Raw genomic sequence first — 21,149 nt, forward strand, 5'->3', positions numbered from 1 at the left:
CCCTAAAAAGCAGATCTAAATATCTCCTGTAGCTTCCACAACTCCTTCCCTGTCTCCTCACTACAGCATCTAGATGTTTCCAGACTCTTGGGGAGGGTCCCAGCTGCAGCTCACTGTGGTTCGGGAGTCAGAGCTGGCAGATAGATAATAATTAGGCTCCCTCATAACCTGAGGAGGTGGGGGTGGGATGTGGGTGGGCTGTGGTTCCAGGAGACCTGACTCTATGGAGCTGCAGCCTGAGAGTCCAAAGTTACCAACCAGTGCCCCCACTCAGCCAGGCTGGGCAGAACGCCTCCTCCCACAGAGAACTAGAATGACCTTCAGGCACCAAGTTTGGCACCCTAATTTTCAGATGGGGAAGTTTGAGTCGGAGAGGGATTCAACCACAGGCCTCACAGACAGCTGGTAGTAGAGACAGGCTTGGACCCTCTCTCTATAGGACATCTGACTAGTAGCCAGTGCTCTTTGGCCAAAAAGCATATCCTCATTTGGATTATTGACTGCATGTGAAATGCCACCATTTGAACTCCAGAACTTGAAACTGGGGCACAGAGGTCCCCTTACAAAGAAAACATTTGCAGGGATAGACGGCATCCTGGGCTGCTCTAGCTCCCTTATCAGATCCCAAGCACGGATCTTCTCTGGACTCCCTCCCATGTGCTCAGATGTTGGGTATGTGACCCTGGGATCACCCCTGCCCTAGCCCTGGGGATGCCTATTGACATATGAATGGCCTGGGGCTATGATCCCTACATCAATTACCAGGGAGCCCTTTCTGCCCTTCCTCCACAGCCTGGACCTGGCCTAGGGAAATGGAAACTCTTCCCCTCTCCCCTTCCCTCTGCAGGTGTCCAGTTCTCCTCCCAAGATCTCTTGGGCCCTGGGGACCTGATCTTCCCCACCCACTCACCCCACAGCTCAGATTCTATGACTCAAGTTTATTTAAAATTCTCCACTTCCCCTACAATCTATCCCAAACAACTCATTTACCTTCCTCCACTTCTGCCATGGTCTGTGATTATCCTGATCCCACCCAGGCCTCTGCTCCCAGCATAAGGCTTACCCTACTGTCTGCATCTCCTCCCAGCTCTGCTGTCCTGGGAGGGCCGCATGGGATCCCCTCAGTGGTACTGAGTAGGGGAAACCCTGGCTTCTGAGCTGTTGCCTCCAATCTTGGCACACCATATGTTATAACTCCAAGGACACAATTCACAGAGCTGGAAATCACTATGAACAGTGTCCTGGAGTCCCTAGTCACTGCCCCGCTGGGCACTCTGATGGCTGCTGTTGGGAATCGGCAGGGTGGGACAGTAGGGAAGAGAGAGCAGTGTGTCACCTGTCCTGCTGGAAGGAGGGAGTAACTGTCCTGGCAGAGAAGGGTGGGGCTGGGAATGGAGACAGGAAAGACCTCCTAGAGGAAGGAGATTAGGGCTGGGCCCTCGGGAATATGCAGGAGCCCACCAAGTGGGCCTCTATCATAGATTTATTTTCACCAGGCCTTTTCTCACCAACTAGGTGCGGTTTCTGGCGGTGGGCCCGGGCCTCTTCAACAAGGCAAAGGAGGTTGTTCTCCCTGGCTGCCACTTTCCAGGAGGAAAACGAGACCTAGGGAGGGGCAGCAGTGGCCCCGTTTGCCCTGGCAATGGTGACAGGTCTCAGAGGAGCATCCAAGTCTCCAGTCTATCTTGCATCTTGCAACCCTTTCTTTGGTTTGGAGCCCAGAAGGGGCTGATCCGGGAGGCTTCGTCCGGAGCAGCCCCCTGCAGTTCTCAGGCAGCGGGAGAGATGGCGACACAGAACAGCGCGGCCTGGAGGGAGAGCGCGAGCCCAAAGGCAGCCTCAAGGGGCAGGGGGCGGGGGGGCGCGAGCCCGGGCTCTGACGTCGGGGGCGGGGCCGGCGGCCGTGACGCGCGGGGCGGGGCTGCGCGCCTTCCCTGCCCAGGCGGCGATTCATTCAAAAGGCGCGCAGCTTGCGCGGCTTCCCGTGCGCTCGACGAGCCGGGCCCGGGCGCCGGGTTGACCTGGGAGCTGGGCTGCTGGAGCTGCCGCCGGGCGCCCAGGTAAGGAGGGTGCGCGGAGCCCCAGCCGGGAGTCCGCTTTCCGCCGCCGGGGCCAGAGGGATGCGGACCCGAGTGGCGCCCTCTGCCTCCCCGCGTCTCTGAGGAAGTTCAGCGGCGCAGCGGATGCCGCAGCCCCGACCCGCGCCCCACAGCCCCCGCCCTGTCCTGTCCCGGCGTCTTCCGAGCACGGTCCCCCCGCCCAGCTCTGAGCCCCCTGCGCCGGAACTTGCACGTCCTCCGGCCGCGACTGCAGGCCCGGCCGTGCACTGTGGGGAAGCCCCAGCGGAACTTGCAGTTTGAGTAGCCAAAGGGCCGCGGAGACGCCCCCAGCCCCAGAAACTTGGACCAAGACCAGGACGGGTGCGGGACGGGACGGTGGCACTTCGGTGCGGCTGCGGCTCGGGGCTGCCGGAGAGGGTGGCTGAACGGTGTCAGTCCGTGACTGTGGGTGACATGGTGCGTGAGGCGGCCCAGTCCGGGCGAACGTGTGGCCGGGACACTGGGCGGTGACGCCGGGCCGGGCGGGAGACACAGAGGGGCTCTGTGTGTCTGTGACAAGGCGGAGTGTGTGCGTGTGGTTGTGTGAGAGAGAGACCCCAGGTCACTGCGGTGACTGTGACCCCAGCCAGCTGTGAGTGAGACCCCAGGTCACTGGGGTCACAGAGTGTGTGGCTTGGGGTATGACCAGGGCAGGGCCAGGGCCCTCGTTAACGTGAGTGAGTGTGGAGTGGAGAGAGGAGCCCCAAGTGACCGACAATCGGTCCCCAAACACTGGGGCCATAGTGTGCTGTACAAGTAGTGCAGTGTGTGTATCCGCACCTCAGGGAAGTGAGTAAGAGGAGGAAAGAGAAGGGACCTCAAACACCTACTAGCAGATGAGGGGCTGGAAGGAGGAGGGCCAGGGAGGTGACAAGGGTCTCTCCAGGACTGTCCCCAAGGGGGCGCCCCTCAGGAGCTCAGTTCAATAAGGGGGAGTGGGTCCTGAGTGACTTGCCTTGGTAGAGGGAGAGAGGGCCAACGCTGGGCAGCATTTGGTGGGGTGACACATCTGGTAGTTGCTGAGAGGCCCTGAGGTAGCCTCAGGCTCCACCTCTGTCTGTCCCCCTCTCTATTCCCCCCACCACATACACACACACACAAGGTCTGTGAGACCTGGCTCACAGAGGGCTCTGCCCTCTGGTAACCAGTATTCTCACTGGGCCAGGGCAGTCTTGCTTTCAGATCTTGCCCTCCCTGGGCCTCAGTCTCTCCCTGTCCGCACAATGAGATATTAAGCTGAGAACAGCCTGTGAATCATCACTTTGGGATCCTCTATTGTTTTTGGGTCAAATGCCTCTGTTCTCCCCTACCTCCCTTCAGGCAGACAGACTGCAGTGGAGGGTAGGAGCAGGCTGTCTGATGGAGACAAAGTGGCCCAGGGGCTGCACCCAGGTGCTGGTAACGGGGTTGGAAGCATAGCTCCTTGGACCAAGCCCAAAGCTGTGATCCATAGACATTGACTTCTCTGGTCCCCATCTCCTTTCTTCAGTATCCTTTGTGGGGGGAGAGGGGACATGGACTTGTGCCCCATAAGTGGTCTCTGATTTGGAGAGCTGGAGCAGAGCCCCTTCACCATCTGGGCTAGACCCTTCTGAGGCTCCCACCCCTAGGAGGGTCTTCCAGGTTTATGCAAGGTGAAGTGGAAATCAGGCTCCCTAGCCCCAAATGGGTAAGGGGGCACCTGCTGAAGGATCCAGAAGTTCTCTTCTCTGCTGTTCTCTGAAAATGTTGATTGCATTCTTGGATCCGGTGTGAGGGGCGGGGAGCACCGGGTGCTGTGCTTAATACTCAATGGCGGGCTCTTGTTGAATACTCACAGTGGTTCTGAGTTGTGGTAATTGTTTTTTAGAGAAGGAAACAGGTTCTGAGAAGCAAAGTGATTTGCCCAAGGTCATGCAGAGTCAGGACAGTACCAGGACTGGAATTCAGGTCTCCTGCCCCTGAAGCCCTGTGAGATGCTTGGAGAGGGTCCCTCACCTTCCTAATATCTGCTCTTGGCTTATCTGGGCTTTGTTCTCTCAAACCCAAGGTGGCAAGCATGGGCTTGGCAGGGTGTGTTGTTGTGAGTTCTGAGTGTGGTGTTTATTTGCACACAAGTCTGAAACATTGGGGTGGGTGGGTTACATGGTCTTCCTGTTCCTCCTCTTCCTCCCTACCCTAAGCTCGCAGCACCTCCCCCACCCCAGCAAGAGGTCACCAGAAAGGCTTGTCTCCTGCCTTCTAGAGCCTGTTACTGACTTTGGGAGCATCCATGTAGCTCCAAAGAGTGTCCGGAGTCAGCAGCACCACCTGGGCTCAACAGTGGTAAGGATGATTTAAAGTCCCAGTCGACCATCACCATACCTGAGAGGCCCTACGCCCCTATTCAGAGTTGTTCTAGGGGAACTTTCCCGAATCCACCCACACGCTGCTTGGCCGAGAGCTGGAGCTGGGGATCAGGGTGTCTCTTGGTCCTCTCTGGAATGACTGCAGCTGTACTTGGGGCTAATCAGAATAGCTGTCTTGGTCTCCTGGGGCTGAGCCTGAGTTATTTCCATCCCCAGCAGAGAGGTGGAAATAGCTCAGGGCCGAGGAAGGGCAGGGAGTGGGGAAGGTTTAATCAAGGGTTAACCTCTTCTGATCCCAGCCCTACCCTGTGCTCTGCCCAAACCAAACCTTTCTGGGAACTTGGTTTCCCTGGATGACAAGGACGATGGCAGCGGGGCCAGGCTGGGTTTCCAGTGTGGCTCCAGTTGGGACTGGTGCGGTGCTGGAAGGAGGTGCCTGTGTCTAGCCAAGGAAGGGGGACTATCAGCCCCTTGCCCCTGCTCATAGGGTCAGCCTCATGTTACAGAGGGAGAGACTGAGGTTCTGAGAAGTGCTGGGACTTAGCCCAGGACCCCCCAGAACCCTGACATTCTGGCCCTCACCCTCCAGACAGGGGACCCACCTTTTTTCTTACCACATGTTCCCCAGCAGGCAGCACATGGCCCAGGCCTGGAAGCAGGCCCAAGACATGCCTTCACAGTCAGGGCGCCCTCTTATGTTCCAGCTCTGGCCTTGCTGTCCTTGCCCCGACTCTTCTACTGGCCTATCTGCCTCCCTTTCCAGTTCCTCCACACCCTGCCAGGGCAGCCTCCCTAAAGTTACTTACACTTTTTTCTTACAAAATGTAGATTCAGTCTCCTCATCCTGGTTTTCCTTCCAGGACCCTTTTGAACTTTATACCTTCACCCTCATCTCTCCCTACCAGATGCCTTGGTTCTACTCTGCCTTTGCTTTTGCTATCTCCTCTTTCTAGAACCCTCCTGGTCATTCAGGGTAAACTCCCCCCATCCCCACCCACTCCTCCACCTGGGAAGCCCTCCTGCCCAGTGTTAGTCCCTCTTCATTGTGTGGTCCACCTGCCACGTGTCCCCCCTCACCTCTAGGAATAGGTGCAGGGGTGAGGCCCTCATGGGTACTGCACAACCGGCTGGATGGGGTTGGCCTGGCCGGCAGCCTGCCCTCTGCTGAGGCCATATCTCTGCTGGCCAGGCCTCCTCCTGAGGAAGGGCAGCCACTGTAGGCTGAGGGCCTACTGTGTGCTGGGATGCACAGGGAGGTTTGTACCCAGGGTCTCTGATTTTCCCATGTGTGTGCTGGGGGTTAAGGGCAAATACTCAAGGCCACTCCTGTGTGTTGGGGTGAGCTTGGTGCTTGCCATGGGCACTTCTCAGGCACAGCCCTCATTCTGGGCCAGCAGAGGAAGCTCCTTTCTTCAGGCCCTGTGGTGTGTCAGGCCGTGGGCACAGGGTTCCTTGCAGCTGGACTTACAGGGGATCCCCTTTCTTTCCAAATGCTCAATGGGGAGCCAAGACTCAGAGGGCAGAGGGGTCCAGCCCTAGTTTGAGTCACACAGTCGCTGGTGCTAGAGCCTGGCATTCAAGCTCTCACCCAACCCCCAGCCCTATCTCCAGGCAGAGGTGAGGGTTGTCTGACAATTCTGGCATCAGATTCCAAACAAAGACCAGGCTGGCTACCTACAGGGGGATGAGGAAGCTTTGGTGGGGCTGTTCAGCACCTGGCCTGGGCTGGGTTTGGGGACCAGCCCTTCAAGTGAGCAGGAGGGGTGGACCAGAGAGGGAAGGGTTTTGCCTGAGCTTAGCCAGCAGGGCACCCCCAACTCAGGATTGAGGGTGCTGGGACATGGTCTCTGGCAGTGCTGGGGCTGGGGTGGCAGGGAAGACAGGAGGAGCCAATGCTGCGTCCCTACTGTATGCCCAGCCCTGGATAGCACCCTGAGGCCCTCTCATCCTCAGACTCATGTCAGTGCAGTCAGCAGCCCCGTCCAGGTACAGGCAGGGAAAAGAGGACCCAGAGAGGGGAAGGGACTTGCAAGACTCCCGTGTCACTGGGATCCTCACCTAGGTCTATTTGCTGGGAAGGCCAGAGCTCTTTCCCTGGCCACCCTGGGAAAGATGAGAGCTCTATAAATAAACTCCCCATGTGGCTGTGAGTGTGTGCCCTGGCTACTTGGCAGAGATGGAGAGGGAAGGAGGGAACTTTATAGCCAATTAGAGGCAGGGTCTTAGTGTGTGATTGGAGAGAGAGAAGGAAGGAGGGCTTCTGGAAGGAGGGACTTAACTTGGACCTGGGCCCTCTTCACGGTGAGCATGGGGAGGGCGCTGTGTACCCACCTCCTGCTTGCACTTCCCTCCCTCCCTGAGGGGGACCACAAATAATGATGGCTGAAGAGGCCAGGAGAGGGGTGGGTCCACCCTGACAAGGAGGCTGGGAAGGCTTCCTGCAGGAGGTGGCACCTGGGCTGAGGCCTGATTGTAAGAAGAGCCACTGTTCCCCAATGAACAGTGGATCCTTCAGCAATGCCAGGGGGTCAGCTGGACAGGCACAATTGTCCCAAATTACAGAGGAGGAGACAAGCTCCAGGATGTAGGGCTAGGTCCTGACTGCTCAGCACCCCTCCACCTTCCTTACTGTGACTTCAGTTGGCCTGGGAGCAGGTGGACACAGGCCTGTGTAAGGGCTGGGAAGTGGGTCCTCCCGGGAGGCCAAGGCTTCTCCATCCGTGATACTGGGACAGACACTGGGTTCTCCCTTGCTTGCTCCCGAGTCACTGGCTGACCTTGGCTGAATGCTGCTCGGTTCTGAGCTTGACTTCTGGCCCTTGTGGGCTGTTGAGAACTGGTACTTAGGAGAGGTCTGGCTAGTTCTATTTATGGTGCCTTCTCTTACCCCTCAGGACCTTTGTTTGCAGAGAAGGACCCTGAAGCTCAGGGAGTATGAGTAACTTGCTGAAGGTCAAAAGCTTAAATCCAGGTGTGATTGCTCCAGGGCCCAGCCTCCCCACTCAGGCTGACCTCTGTCCACAAGCTCTGTAGGTTAGGGCCTGACCTGGGATTGCTGGGAGCAAGGGAGTCTCTTTGCCGAGCACCCAGAGTCTGGAGGAGTTGGAGAACAGGGCAGGCCGGGCCTGTGGTCTCCCCTCAGTCTCTCGAAGCCTCGCCCAAATTGGCCTGGTCAGGGTGATGGGGCAGGGCCTGTGCTGAGCAGACTCTGGGCTGCCCTGGCACAGTAGCGGTTGGTACCAGATGCACGGCTGGGGCAGGAGGCAAAGGTGGCTTCTCAGAGGAGAAGGTGGCAGTGGCACGAGTAGGGGTGGGGAGTTGGGTGTCCTGCAGCCCTCCTAGGCCCCTTGCTGTCCTGTCTCAGGGCCTGGGAACTGGCCCAGCCTCCCTGCAGGAAGCCCCTGGTTTTGAGCCCTTGGGTGCTAGGCTGGAGTAGGGTGTGCAGGAGCAGTGGGAATGCCAGGCTTTGGGTGGCGAGGGCAGGGGCTGCCAGCTGCCTGTCCCCAGTCCTAATGGTATAAACCTTGTCTCGTTTGAGACCAGGTTGTTACAGGGTCTACTCACCCTCTCTGAGCCTCAGTTTCCTTATTTGTGAGGCCTGGAACCCTGTCTTTGAGGCCAGGAAAGGGAATGGGCATGTGGTAGGTGCTTAGGCGGGGTGGGTGTTGGGAAGCCCCAGCTCTGCCTCAGAGAACTGTCTGGTTTAGGCCCCTGCCCCGCCTCCCAGTCCCAGGCTCAGCCCAGGGAGGGGGCAGGGATTTTATCTTTACCCAGACTGGGAGGGGCTAGGTGGGCCCAGTCTGGCCACCTCAGCCCTTTTCTCAGCCTCAAGGGCCAATTAGCCCCCTCAGCCCCACCTGCCTACGTCTTGCCCCTGAGCCTCCTGAACGCTGCCCTGGGTGCAGCTGCTGCCTGGTGTGCCTGGTGCGGGATTAGGGGTCTGCATTGCCTGGAATCCTCACCCCATGGTTGTGACCTGGGAGATCCTGGCAGCCTGAGGCTGGGCTGGAGGTGGGAATGGGTGCACCCTTCTTCCTGAGTGGCCTTGAGGCAGCCTCTGCACACCTCTGGGCCCCCAGCCTGTCAGCAGCCCTAGGGAGCTGGGCTCCACCCTGGGATCTTCCTCTTCCTCCTCCTGGGAATTCCAAGCCTTCCCTGGGCTTCCTGCTTCTCACAGGTCCCAGTGCCTTTCCCCTCGGAGCTGGCATAGATGAGGGCAGCATGCAAATGTGTATGGATGCAGGGAAATTTCAGAGGCCCCAGAGACCCCCATGGGGACAGCACCTCCTTCCCTGGGGCCCACCTGGGTGCTTTGTGATAGTCTCTCAGTTGAACGCCTCCTGGGTGCCACTAGCTCCCTAGCCTCTGCTGTCAGGTTGCAAACACTTAGAACATCTGCTATATGCCAGGCCCAGGGCCAGGCTCCAGGGTAGGAGGGGCTAGGAGTGAGGTGGGAAGCATTCAGATAGACCTGGGCTGTTCAAATAGACCCTGCTTCACTTACTGGCTTTGTGACCCATACAGGTGACCTCTCATAGCCTCAGTTTACCCAGGTGTGAAACAGGGATGCTCACCTCTCCTATGAGGAGTGGAGGCAACCCACGATGAGGGCCTGGCCCAAGGGAATGAAGGTCAGGTCCCTTCCCTGTGAGGATGGAGGATGAAAAGGATGCAATGCCTAGCAGTCTTCACTGCCACCCAATGTGGGCACTGCCCTACTTCAGCCCCAGTTGCCAGGAAACCACTGGGTTCCTCGCTAACCTGGATTTCTCTATTGATGGGCAGCCTTTGTCTTCCTGCCTCAGGTGCGGCCACTGCTGAGGGGGGCCCATGTCCAGCTGTTTCCCGGCAACCCTAGACTCTGGAGGTTGCAGGGAGGGCCACAGGCCATAGAGCCACGGACTGGGAAACGGAAGTGCCTGCCTCCCAACCCCTGCTCCAGGTGGGTACCTGCCTCCCACCTCTGTCGCCCCAGTCCTGCCTCACTTGGCAGCAGCCCAGTGAGCCCTCTGAGGCACAGGTTGTTCATCCCTCTCCCTCCCCTGCTAACCCTTCAAGGCTCCTGTAGGCCCTCAGGGAAATGCAGGCTTCTCAGCTTGCAACCTAGTCTTGGTGTGACTTGGGCTCTGCCCAGTAGCCTTTCCAGACCCCTCTCCCTTCACCCTCCCACCCCCCAGATTGTCACTGTGGCTTGTCGGGCACCTACTGTGTACCAGGTCCTGTGCCAAGCAAGCGTACATAAATGTAAGAGAATCTCATTCATACTTCACACCTCCCATCAAGTGTGTGCCATTGTCCCTTCCACAATTTACACATGGGGAAACTGAGGCCCAGTGAATGCTTATTGAGGGCTTGCTCTGTGCCAGGCCCTGTGCTGAGTATTTAATGTGAATTCTCTCATCTTGTCCTCACAACAGCCCTCTGAGGGGCAGGAGGTTGGGGGTGGGGTCCACAGCAACAAAGCCAGTGAAGAGCAGAGCAAGGAAGGCTGGTTCTCCCCAAGTTAGCCCAGGGTTTCAATCCCCCCTCCGCAACCCCAACCTCTGGGCTCCTTAACTATCAGCCTGCTCTCTGGCCCTCTCCTGATCAATTTTTCTGATCCCCTTGGTTCAGCACATACGTACTCAAGTGCTGGGTCCTGGATACGAGGGGCAGCACCCCTGTCAGTGGGGAAGGGGCTGGGTAAACAGGATGGTCACACCCAGGGCAGTTAATGTACAAATGAGGTGGTGGTTGGGGGCTTCCAGGAGGAAGTGACTTTGAGCTAAGCTTTGAAGGAAGGGTAGATGTTGGTCAGGTGATGGGAGGGGTTTCTGGGCAGAGAAAACAGCAGGTACCAGTGCCGTCTGAGGAGGCAAGTGTCGGGGCTGAAAGAAGCTCAAGAGTGGCTGGAGGTGGAAGGGGGGCAGGAGCCAGATTTCAGTATTGAGACACCTAGGCTGCAGGTAGGGCTGACCTGGAGGCCAGGGCGTGGGGTGGAGGGTGGGCATGGGGCCATGGGAGAGAGACTGTTGGGATTTGGGAAGCTTCAGTGGCCACCATGGAGGCTGGAAAGTGAGTGCCTGGAGGTGGGGCTCCAGGCTGGGGCCGGGTTACCCCACGAGCTTCAGTTCTGGGAAAGGGGAAGCTGCCGAGGCCTGAGGAGGCCTGGGCGGTGACATAGCTTCCTCTTTCTCTGAGCCTCCAGAGCTGCACCTCCCTGGGGCTCCTGCCACCTCTGGCTTGGGGCCCTTGTCTCAGCTTTGCTAGTTGGCTTTCTTCCAGGGAATTTCTGGTTCTAATTGTTTGGGCATTTTTTGGAGGGTAGGGGTGGGCTGAGTGTGAGGAAGGCCCACCCCCACCAAGCCCCCACAAGCCTGTTTCGGGGAGGTCTCCTGCTCCAGACATCAGCCGAGGGAGGGTTTTGTGGTAAATGAGACAGACTTCCCTGCCCTTGCTGCTGTCTGGTGGGGGGCCAGCAGTAAACAAGTAAGCAAACAAATCATTACAAACCTGGGCAGGAGGTGCAGGGGAAAAGAAGGGGTGACGTGGAGGAAATCACATGACCTATGTCAGGCTCATTACCTTAGTTAAACTTCGTGACAGCCTCACTCTGGGAGATAAACATCCCTATCTTGCACACGAGGAAACTGAGACCCAGTGAGGTGAAGCAGGAGCTTGGGTTCCCCAGGGAGTTGGTGGCAATGGGGACAGGCCCCAGGCTAGGAGATTTCAGGGCAGAGTGGCCTCTAAGCTAACTTCCATCTCTGCCCCTGGGGCCCTGGGGATGGTTCTCCTCTGCCAGGACTACTCCCACCGTGGGCTGAGGACGTACCCTTCTCCGGGCCTTGGTCTGGCCATTTTTGATAGCCCTCCCCCAGGAAGTCCTCAGGAGGTGCTGGACTTCAGAAGGTCACTGACTGCCCTGCCTACAAGAAGGCAGGGGTGTGGGGATGGAGCCTTCACAGACCCCTACCCAGCCAAGGGGCTTGATCTGAACTTGCTTTTCAGTCAAGGTTCCAGGGCTCGGGGCATAGATGATGCTGAAGGCCTGATGGGGGGAGGGTGCAGAGTGGGTGTTAGAGCAGCATGCGTCCATGTGCTTACAGAGGGGTTCTGGGCGGTGGCCAGCAGCTGCCTGACCTGGCAGGTCCACTGGGGGCTCTGTCTGCCTGAGTGTGGGGGCCGGGGGCGCTGCTGTAAGCAGAGACTCAGGCAGCCAGACTGGTGTAAGTGCTGGTTTGGGGTAATTAGAAGGTAGGTAATTAGAAGGCGTCAGGGCGCTAGGTGGCGAGTGTCTGTGAATGTGCCTGAGTGGGCCCTTGCTGTCTTTGAGTCTGGGCCTTTGGACTCCGTTTTCCTCCTGGAAGTCTTGAGATCCTAGCTCCCTGTTTGTTTAGAGGTGAGGAGCTGCACAGCCCCTCCCTGGTCCCCCAGCAGGTGCCAGTCACGGCCAGGGGTGGGACTGGGGCCCTCTCCTCGGTGGCTGTTGTGCCTCTTACTTGCCACCCCTGCCCCAGCTCTCTGGGCCCACCCTGGGGACATGGAGGGGTGCAGGGTCTGGGGACTGGGTGGTGGGGTGGCCAGACTGAGGCCTTGGGGCTCATGGTCAAATCTGTGGGTTAGGTCCCTGAGGAACAAAGGAGAGGGCCATGGAGGTGGGGAGCTTGAGTGGGAGCTGGGCCTGGGCAGGGAGAAGGGACACTTGTGACCGAGGTGGAGGAAGGACCTGTGGAGGATGAGTTAGGGGCTGCCACCTGTTCGGTGCTGACTGCCAGGGTACCACCTTCACTTTACACTGTGGCTGGACCTTCTGTCCCGGGTTTTCCCATGAGCTGGTCTTGGGCCAAGAGCCATTGCCAGTGACCTGGAGAGTCCCGAGGATGGTGTGACCGCTGCCCCTCCCCCTCCCCTGTGGTGTAACTCAAACCCCTGGCCGGCAGAGGTCTGTGCCAGGCCAGGCCACCCAGTGCAGGTGGATCAGTTTCCTCCGGCTCCTTTTCCAGGTGGGAAGTCCAGGCCGCCCGTAGGCTGAGGGGCTCGCATGTGACCTAGGGTTTACTGCAGGCAGCGCTTCTCCTTCCAGGCTTGGCGTCAGGAGGCTCCAGGCCCAGACAAGTTCCCCTTAACCTGCTGGGCTTGGCTCTTCCTCCCTGCCCTTGGGGGTCAGATGCTGCCTGTGGCCTGTGCCTGCGGCTCCACAACCACAGCTCCCCTCACCCTCCCGTCTGGAGGCAGGCCTCCTGGGAAGATGTCATGGAACTCCCTTGCTCTGCCACTCTACCTTCTGTTGTCTAATCCAAATCTTCCTGCTCTTCCATCTGTGTCTACTGGCTGGAGATTTTTCTCCAGAGGAGGGCACACTCTTGAGCCTGGGGGCTCAGCCTCAGGCCAGTGCCCATCATACTCTGTGCTCTCAGGTGCCTTATTTTGTTTCTTGGCACTTCCCGCCATCTGGCAGTGGGACATTCACTTTTGTTGTTGTTTTTAAGGTTTTATTTATTCATTCATTCATTCATTTATGGAGGTGCTGGGGAATGAACCCAGGACCTCATGCATACTAAGTATGCACTCCACCACTGAGCTACACCGCTGCCCCCCTCCCCAGCCCCCAATTCACTGTTTATCTGTTGGCCATTGGTTTCCCCGGGGATGTGAGCTCCCCCAGGACAGGGACAGTATCTGTCTTATTTATATCCTTTTCTGTTTTGAGGGCAGTGCCCGGAACAGTAGCTACGTGAGAGGACAGAGGGCTTGAAGGCTGCCTGCCACAGGTCTGCCCATGGCTCAAGAGATGTAGACACATCCCAGACCTCTGTGGTGAAGTCTGCTGGGTGTGGACGGTGGGACACGTGGGAAGGCCAGGACTGTGATGGGGTCGGGAGTTGGGGAGGGGACACACACAGGAGCTTTGAGGGCCAGACCCAGCTTTGGGAAAATGGAGATCTAGAGAAGCTTCCGGAAAGAGAGGCTTTTGTGTTGGGCTTTGAAGTGTGAGGAAAAGGTCTTGCTTGGAACAGAAACAACAAGAGTGAAGGCAGAGAAGCGAGAGAGGCTGGGCTTGCTCGTGGGCCCCACAAGGAGGCGTTCTTAGTGGCAGGACCCTGAGTGCTGGAGATGAGAGTGGAGAGTCTGGGCACGGGGGCACTGTCAGCCTTCTTGTTCCTCCCACCCCTGGGGTGGGAGGGATGAAGCTGTAGGCTTCCTTCCTCCTAGCCGCCCCCGCCCATACTCCAGGGTACCTGGCTGTTTATGAGAGGGGCAGGAAGCCCTTCCTCCTCTGGGAAGCCTCCCAAGCCTGTGCTGCCCTGGGAGCCTGTGGCCCCAGACAGGGCGCCCCCACTTCTACTCAGGACTGCAGCGGGGAGCGGTGAGAGTAGGCCAAGCTGCCCCAGTGCTCTGCCTGCCTAGCAACACCTCGCGACGCCCCCGTCCAGCCCTGTCATGGGGGCAGCCCTGGAAGGACAGCAGCCACCTGCCTGTTCCCACCTCCAGCTGAACCTCCCCTCCGTCTGCCCTAGGCTGGCTACCCGCTAGAGCCTGAGGATGAAGCTGAGCCTGCCACACTGGCCCCTGACCTGCTTCCTTGCGGTAAGTTGGGGATGGGATAAGGACAATGTGAGCCCTGAGCCCTGCACCCCAGCCCTGAAGAGGTGGAGTGCGGGTGCCACTCAGGAACCCGTGGCCGCAGTGGGTGCTGGGATTGTTTATGCAGCTCTTCCTCGAGACAGTTCGATCCTAGGAAGCATCTCCTGGCCCAGGCCGCTCCTCGCGTGGGTGGCCTCCCAATGCTTGGCATGTACTGGAGCCAGGTCTGGGGACTGAGGAGGTCCCTAGTCTCCTGTGTGACATTCTCTCTGCCCTTCTCTGTGCCTGCCACCCCAAAGCTGGGGCCCAATTGGAGGACTGGGATGGAGGGTGGGTCTCCCCACTGGGCAGGTTTCAGGTCAGACAGTTCACATCTGGAATGGGGAGAGAGGGAGCTCCCAGTGGAATGGCGGGAGGGGGCACAAATTGAGAAGATCCTTCCTTTGGGACCTGTCATGCCCTGTGTAGATGCCAAGGTGTGAGCAGGCTGGCCGTGAGTTGCAGGGAGGTCACAGAGACTCAGCCGAGGGCCCAGAATAGGAACTACCAGCTGTAGACTTGGCCCCAGGGGTGATGAGCAGAAGCTGGTTAGTGACATGCTCAGCTATGGTGTGGGGGCCAAGGCAGCAGGAAGAGGGCACAGAACTTGAGAGGAATTCGGAAGAATTTCCTCCTCATCATCCTAGTGAGCTGGAAGGGTATGAGTCAGGCCCAAGGGCTTGAGATTCTGATCCGGCCCTGTTGGGGGCTTTCCAGCACTTTTCAGAAGCAGATGTGGTTCTCTCCTTGCCTAGGTGATAGAGACAGGCAGGTTTTACTTGCAGCACAAGGCATTGAGCTTAGAGAGTGTCCCCAAAGCCTGGGTGGGGGTGGCCCTGTACAGTCAGCAGTCCCTGCTCCTGGGGCATCTGGAAGTGGGTGGTGGCCCGAGATGCCACGTCCCAGTGCTTTCTACTCTTAGTGTGTCCTGCCCTCTGTTCTTCCAGCTGCTGCCCTGGCCTCTGGCCACTCCAACATCAACAACCCCTTGGCAGTGCCCACCTGGGGAGGAGCCCAACCTGGTGAGCTCGCCCTACTCATCTGCCTCTCCTGGGAAGACTGTTGAGGGCCAAGGCAGAGACCTCAACCCTGGCTCCTGGCTTTGTTCTCACTCTTTCCCTCCCGCAGGACCCAGGGCAGAGCGCGTTATGCAGGTCTTGTCCCCCGGGCACCTTCTCAGCCTCCTGGGGCTCTAGCCCATGTCAGCCCCACTCCCGCTGCAGCCCTCGAGGGAGGCTGGAGGCCCAGGCGGGCACCGCAACTCGAGACACACTATGTGGAAACTGCCAGCCTGGGTGAGCCATGGGGTGGCGTGTGGTGGTTCATGGACAGGTAACTAGGACTTGAGATCCTCAAGTCCCAGCCTCACTCACCCCTTGAGTGGGCCTTTGTCTTCCCATCTATGAAGTAGGATGGATCAGGACCAGTGAGGGTGTCCAGTAGAAAGGTCCAGCCTCTCTTAAAGATAGTTTCTGGGCTTCAGTAATGTCTTCCCTCCCTGCAGGTGGTTTGCCCCTTCAGAGGCCCCCCATGTTCCCTGTCAGCCATGCTCCCGGACACCTCTGGGTACTCGTGGCTGTTATGGTGAGTGGCAGATAGGGGTTAGGACTGGTAGGGGTATGTGGGAGGGGGTCTGGCAAGCTTGAGCCCAAGGGCCCCTGCACTACCATCCAAGGCAGTGGGGTCCTCACTCCCTTAGCCCAGGGGAGGGTGTGCAGCCAGAGGGTGTCCAGCAGGACGCAGTCAATTGGTCAACTGGCTGTGTGTCTGTCAACTCTATCTCTGAGTGGCAGAGACTGTCCAGCAGGTGGCTGCTACAGCTGGGGTCTCACATTCTGACTGGTCTCCTGTCCTTATCCCCTCAAAGAGACCCATGTAGATGAGTGTGAGCACACATGCTTCCATACATGCACCTCCTCTCACCTGTTGAGTTGGTCACCTTGTGAAGCAACTAACTCATGGACTAGGTCTTGGGGAGGCAGGATCCCATGTCCCTGTGCCCAGGCATGTGCACTGGTGCCTTTTGTTCACCCCTCTGACCCATCATGGGTGGTAGACAGGGGGTTCAGAGTGTGGCCATCCTGAGGTCTGAGGCTATCTTGCTCAGGCTCATGGACCGATCAGAGAGCCAAAAAGGAGGAGGGGGTGAGTTGGCCTTTGCTTCCCCTATGCGGTGGGGAGCAGGTGGCTCTTGACATGTCAGTACTGTACCCCACACATAGGAACTTGGACCCTGGGCTTCTCTGAGTGTGTTTCTCTCTGCCTGTGTCTTTCCTCCATGCCTCCATCCTCCATGGTGCTCAGAGTGGAGGCGGCGGGCCCAACGTGGTGTGGAGGTGGCGGCAGCAGCCAGCAGTGCAGGGGAGATGCGGCAGCCTGGAAACAGCACGCGGCCAGGCAGCCCCGAGGAGACGGCTGCCCAGTATGCGGTTATTGCCATTGTGCCTGTCTTCTGCCTCATGGGGTTGCTGGGCATCCTGGTGTGTAACCTGCTCAAGCGGAAGGGCTACCACTGCACGGCCCACAAGGAAGTCGGGCCTGGCCCTGGAGGTGGAGGCAGCGGTAAGGCTTAGCCTGGGGTTGGGTGGAAAAGCCAGAGGGCTAGCCCAGCACAGTAGCTTGGGTCCCCTGAGGGGACCTACTTGGCCTGCCCAGGGTTAATCAGGAGGGCTGGAGGTACTGCACGTGAGCTGCAGAGGAGACACTGCAGATTCAGAAAGTGGAAGGAAGGGTGAGGTTGCCAAGGTAGCAGCTGGGGCAGAGCAGAGGGTACTCAGAGAGACATGTTCCTCCCACCCCTACCCCAGGGGCCTGAGCTTTTTTTCTTCTTCCTCTTACCCCCAATTGCCCTCAAAGGCCAGAAGGGCAGGAGTCCCACATGCACATACACCACCCATGAACTTGGTGGCCAGGTGAAGACTGAGCAGCGCTTCCCATGCCAGAGCCCTTTCCAACCCCTAACTGCAGACCTCAGGGAGCAGGAAAGGGACAGGAGCTTTAGACAGGCGACTCAGCCTATTTCGCCTGGGACTGCACTTGTTTTCCTAGCCTAGGATTCCCTTTAACTACTGGGTGCTGCCTAGATGCCAGTCCTAGGAGCTCTGTTTACTGCTGGCCTAGGACCATGTGGTCCATTCTCATGCCCTTGAGGTTTCAGCCCTAAGCTTACCAAGGATCCTCAGTTAGCTATATAGACCGGGCGGTGTGTAGGGAGGTGACAGGCCCGGAATGGCGGTTTGCCAGGGTTGCTGGAGGTTCTGGGCAGAGGCAGCCCATAGCTCCCTGAGGCTGAGGAGGGAAGAGGCAGGCCCTGAACAAGTCTGGCCCCCTACCCTGCACACTCTCTGCAGGGACTGTGGAGTTCAGATGGCCCTAAACTGCTAAGCACCTGGGGCTGATGGATGCAGAGAACAGTGATGCTGAGTAGTGAAGGTGATAAGGGGCTTAGAACCAGAGTTGAGACAGTAGGTACATGTATATCCAGGATCATAGCCTGACTCTCATAAAGGCCTGGGGCGCCCTCTGCTGTCATACCGCAAGCCCAGAGTGTCTGTGACTCCTTCCCTAGGATCATGGTTCTTTTCCCCAGGAATCAACCCTGCCTACCGGGCTGAGGACGCCAACGAGGATACCATCGGGGTCCTTGTGCGCCTGATCACAGAGAAGAAAGGTGAGGGGAAGGTCTGACTCCTTTCCTGTGCCCAGGAGAAGGTCTCCTGTCAGAGCCCTGTCCTGCTCCTCCTGCCAGGACACCTCCGGCCAGCCTGGACCTCTCTGACTAGTGTCGGTGGAGAGGTGGAGGAAGGGGGTGGTGGGTAGGTAGGATTTGTGCTGGGGCAGGTTGGGGGTGATGGTTAGATAGAGGGATTCGTGCTGGGGAAAGGGGTTGGGGAGAGTGCCCCTCTTGGCCCAGAGCCAGGTTCTGACTGCAACTGCCCACAGAGAACGCAGCGGCCCTGGAGGAGCTGCTGAAGGAGTATCACAGCAAACAGCTGGTGCAGACCAGCCACAGGCCTCTTCCCAGGTGAGTGAGCCGGTGGGCAAGGAGGGCTCTGACTCAATAGGGAATCAGCCTGCCTCCTGGGGACTCACCACTTGGGTTATGTTCCCCCTCCTGTCACCCGGATACCTCCTGGGGTGTCCTGGGCCTGGCTTGCCCCAGTGACTGCTCCCATTTGTGTTTTTCACAGGCTCCCGCCAGGCCCACACAACCTGCCACATATCTGCCCACATCGCCACCACCTTCACACCGTGCAGGGCCTGGCCTCACTCTCCGGCCCCTGCTGTTCCCGCTGCAGCCAGAAGAAGTGGCCCGAGGTGCTACTGTCCCCTGAGGCCGCAGCTGCCACCACTCCCACTCCCAGACTCCTGCCCAACCCAGCCAGGGCTCCCAAGGCTGGAGCCAAGGCAGGACGCCAGGGCGAGATCACCATCTTGTCTGTGGGCAGGTGAGGCGGGCATAGACACAGCAGGGTCGGAGACATGACATGACAGCTGTTGGGGAGGCAGGGCTCTAGGCTGAGCCATGAAGTGGGCTCAGTGCTGGTCCCACCTTTCCTGGCCTCATTGTGCCTCTCTTTGCAATGTGGGTGGCCAGGGAGAGAAGCCAGGTCTCCCCAGCTATGCTGTGTCTCATGAAGCCATTGGGCCCCAAGGGCAGGGTCCTAGCCCCCATCACACCTGGGCCCCTTCAGGCCAAGAGCCTGTCCACCTGGGATCTTGGCAGTGGGAGGGAGGACATGGGGAGGGCTCAGGCTCTGATCTAGGAACTTGCTGTGTGACCCTGTGGGTACTGCCCTCTCCACACCTGAGGGTCCCCCTCTAATGGGGGATGATTACACCACCTCTCCTCATAGGTTCCGTGTAGCCCGAATTCCTGAGCAGCGGACGAGTTCAGTAGCCTCCGAGGTGAAGACCATCACAGAGGCTGGGCCCTCGGTGGGTGATCTCCCTGACTGTCCACAACCTGGCCTCCCCAGTGAGCAGCGGGCACTGCTGGGAAATGGTGGAAGCTATACTAAGTGGCCGAAGCCCCCAGCAGAGAACAAGGCCGAGGTGAGGACCAGAAGAGTAAGGTGTCTGTTGGCACCTGGACCAACCCTGATTGCAGATGGGGCAGGGGTGGAGGTGCAGAGGGCCCTGGGCAGGGACCACTGTCTTGGAGCTCAGAAGCCCCCTGGCTCAGCTCTGACCTCTCACCCCTGCCCTTCAGGAGAACCGCTATGTGGTCCGGCTAAGTGAGAGCAACCTGGTCATCTGAGAGGCTGTCTCGTCTGAGGATACTGCAGCCCTGACCTGGGAGGTTCCCAAGGCTTCCTGGAGGAGGTGGAGCTGCAGCTAGGCCTGTTGGATCACGAAGCAATGGCCCAGCAGACAAAACAACCAAGGCCAAGGCCTGAAGGTGGGAGTGTCCACCCCAGTAAGGAGGCAGGCCAGCCAGCGGGTGCTGTGTGCAGGAGCAGGTTGAGAACCCCTGCCCCGTCCCTGCCACCCATTTCCTTCCCTGAAGGATGTCCCTGACCCTGTGCCCTGCCCTGACCAGATCCTTGGGGCCCACAGGGTCCTCTGTACCACCAGGTGGCTAGGCCCTCTACCTGGCACCTCTGGCCCCAACACCCTGGTAATTAGCCACTCCTTGCCTCTGTAGAGGGTACCCCCGCTCCTCTTACAAGTCCCGTAAAGGGAGGGGTCAACAAAAAGTGAGCTGGGAACTGAGTTCCTGGGTTCTAATCCTGGGCAAGTCCCTGGCCATTACCGGGTCATAATTTTTGACTGTGAAGTAGAGAGTGATGTCAGTGCCCAGGGCCTTCCTGCATCTTGCAGGCTCTGGGCTGGGTCGTGTGGGTGGAGGGCTTGACTCCTTGCCACTGCTCCCATTAGTAGCTTTATCTGGCCCCATTTTTGCTGCTTCTGGGCCTCCACCTTCAAAGCTCCCATGGGGCTGCCATCCATGGCTTTGCCTACAGAAGGGGTTTAATGCATGTGCCTGCCCCGGACCCTGCTATCTTTATTGAAATTGAAAAAAACAGACTGACCTGGCCAGGCAGGGTGGTATAGAGCCCCAGCCTGCCCAGCCCACCTCAAGGTCTCAGGAGCTTCAGGGGAAAGGGGTGTGTGACAGGGCTGGAGAGGCTCCTCTGGCCTGTTTCTATGTCCCTGTAGTGTTGGAGTGTCTGTCCCCTGGCCTGGGCAGTGCGGGCGATTGCCCAGCCCCAGGCTGCACTCTGGCTCAGACATCTCGTTATTTATTTGGGGTCGTGCAGGCACAGGCCCAACTGCCATTCCCATTTCTCTTATTTATTGAAACTTCACTGTTGTCCCATCCTTATGTCTCCATTTGTTGAATAATAAAAGGTGGGAAAGTAGTATCACAAGGAGCTTCTTTTCCCTGTGCCTCTTCCCAGGTCTGTCCATTCACTGAACAGCTCTGTGCTGAGTTTCACGTGTGGGACAGGTGGGCACCGGGCAGCAGGGGAAGTGGCTTGGAGGGGCCCTCACCTTCCCTGGTTCTCAGTGAAGGCCCTAGAGGCAGTGCTGTCCAGTGGAAATACTGTGCGCCACATATGTAATTTAAATTTTTCTAAAATAGCCACATTTTTTAAAATAAAAAGCAGTGAACTTTTTTAAAACAATAATGTATTTTAACCCAGTATATCTAAAATATTTTCATTTCAATTTTTTTGCTTTGAAATGCGGTGTGTATTTTACACTGAGAGCACTTCTTAATGTGAAATAGTGTATTTCAAGGGCTTGATAACCATGTGTGGCTAGTGGCTCCTGTATTGGACAGCACAGCTCTAGAGAAAGTGGAACCTCGCAAATGGATGGGGTAAGTAAGGCATATTGGGGGCTGGAAAATGTGGAAAGGGGAATTGTGTTTGTTTCACAGAGAGGAACAATATGTGCAAAGGCCACACACCAATAAAAATATGAGAAGCTGGAAGTACATACAGTGCAGCTGAGGTGTGAAGACTGGGGTGGGAGTGGGCAGCAGAAGGCAGCCCCATGGGCTCTTGGAAGCTATCAGCCCTAGGCCAGGGAGGCCCAGGGAGTCTCTCAAGCATTTAGGAAGAGGAAAAGCATGACTGGTCAGCTCATTCCAAACCACAGTGTGGGG

At 58.0% G+C, this 21,149-nt stretch overlaps 1 protein-coding gene across 5 annotated transcripts; it reads left to right on the forward strand.

Annotated features, from left to right (window-relative positions):
- The first annotated feature begins 1,904 nt into the window (after positions 1-1,904).
- On the forward strand, positions 1,905-20,400 carry RELT (RELT TNF receptor). Of its 5 annotated transcripts, XM_074372597.1 has the most exons (13): positions 1,918-2,060; positions 4,324-4,403; positions 9,232-9,368; positions 13,927-13,996; positions 14,980-15,054; positions 15,161-15,327; positions 15,537-15,616; positions 16,337-16,594; positions 17,622-17,702; positions 17,975-18,056; positions 18,223-18,480; positions 18,889-19,087; positions 19,245-20,400. In XM_074372597.1, the coding sequence occupies exons 4-13, from the start codon at positions 13,952-13,954 to the stop codon at positions 19,290-19,292; spliced, it is 1,293 nt and encodes a 430-aa protein (XP_074228698.1). In that variant the 5' UTR covers positions 1,918-2,060; positions 4,324-4,403; positions 9,232-9,368; positions 13,927-13,951; the 3' UTR covers positions 19,293-20,400. The 5 variants fall into 5 exon arrangements, with proteins under 5 accessions (XP_074228697.1, XP_074228701.1, XP_074228698.1 ...); XM_074372596.1 differs by lacking the exon at positions 4,324-4,403 and having other exon boundaries at positions 1,905-2,060; XM_074372599.1 differs by lacking the exon at positions 4,324-4,403 and having other exon boundaries at positions 9,212-9,368.
- Positions 20,401-21,149: the final 749 nt, after the last annotated feature.

This window comes from Camelus bactrianus, chromosome 10, assembly GCF_048773025.1.
Source record: "Camelus bactrianus isolate YW-2024 breed Bactrian camel chromosome 10, ASM4877302v1, whole genome shotgun sequence".
NCBI classification, from domain to species: Eukaryota; Metazoa; Chordata; class Mammalia; order Artiodactyla; family Camelidae; genus Camelus; species Camelus bactrianus.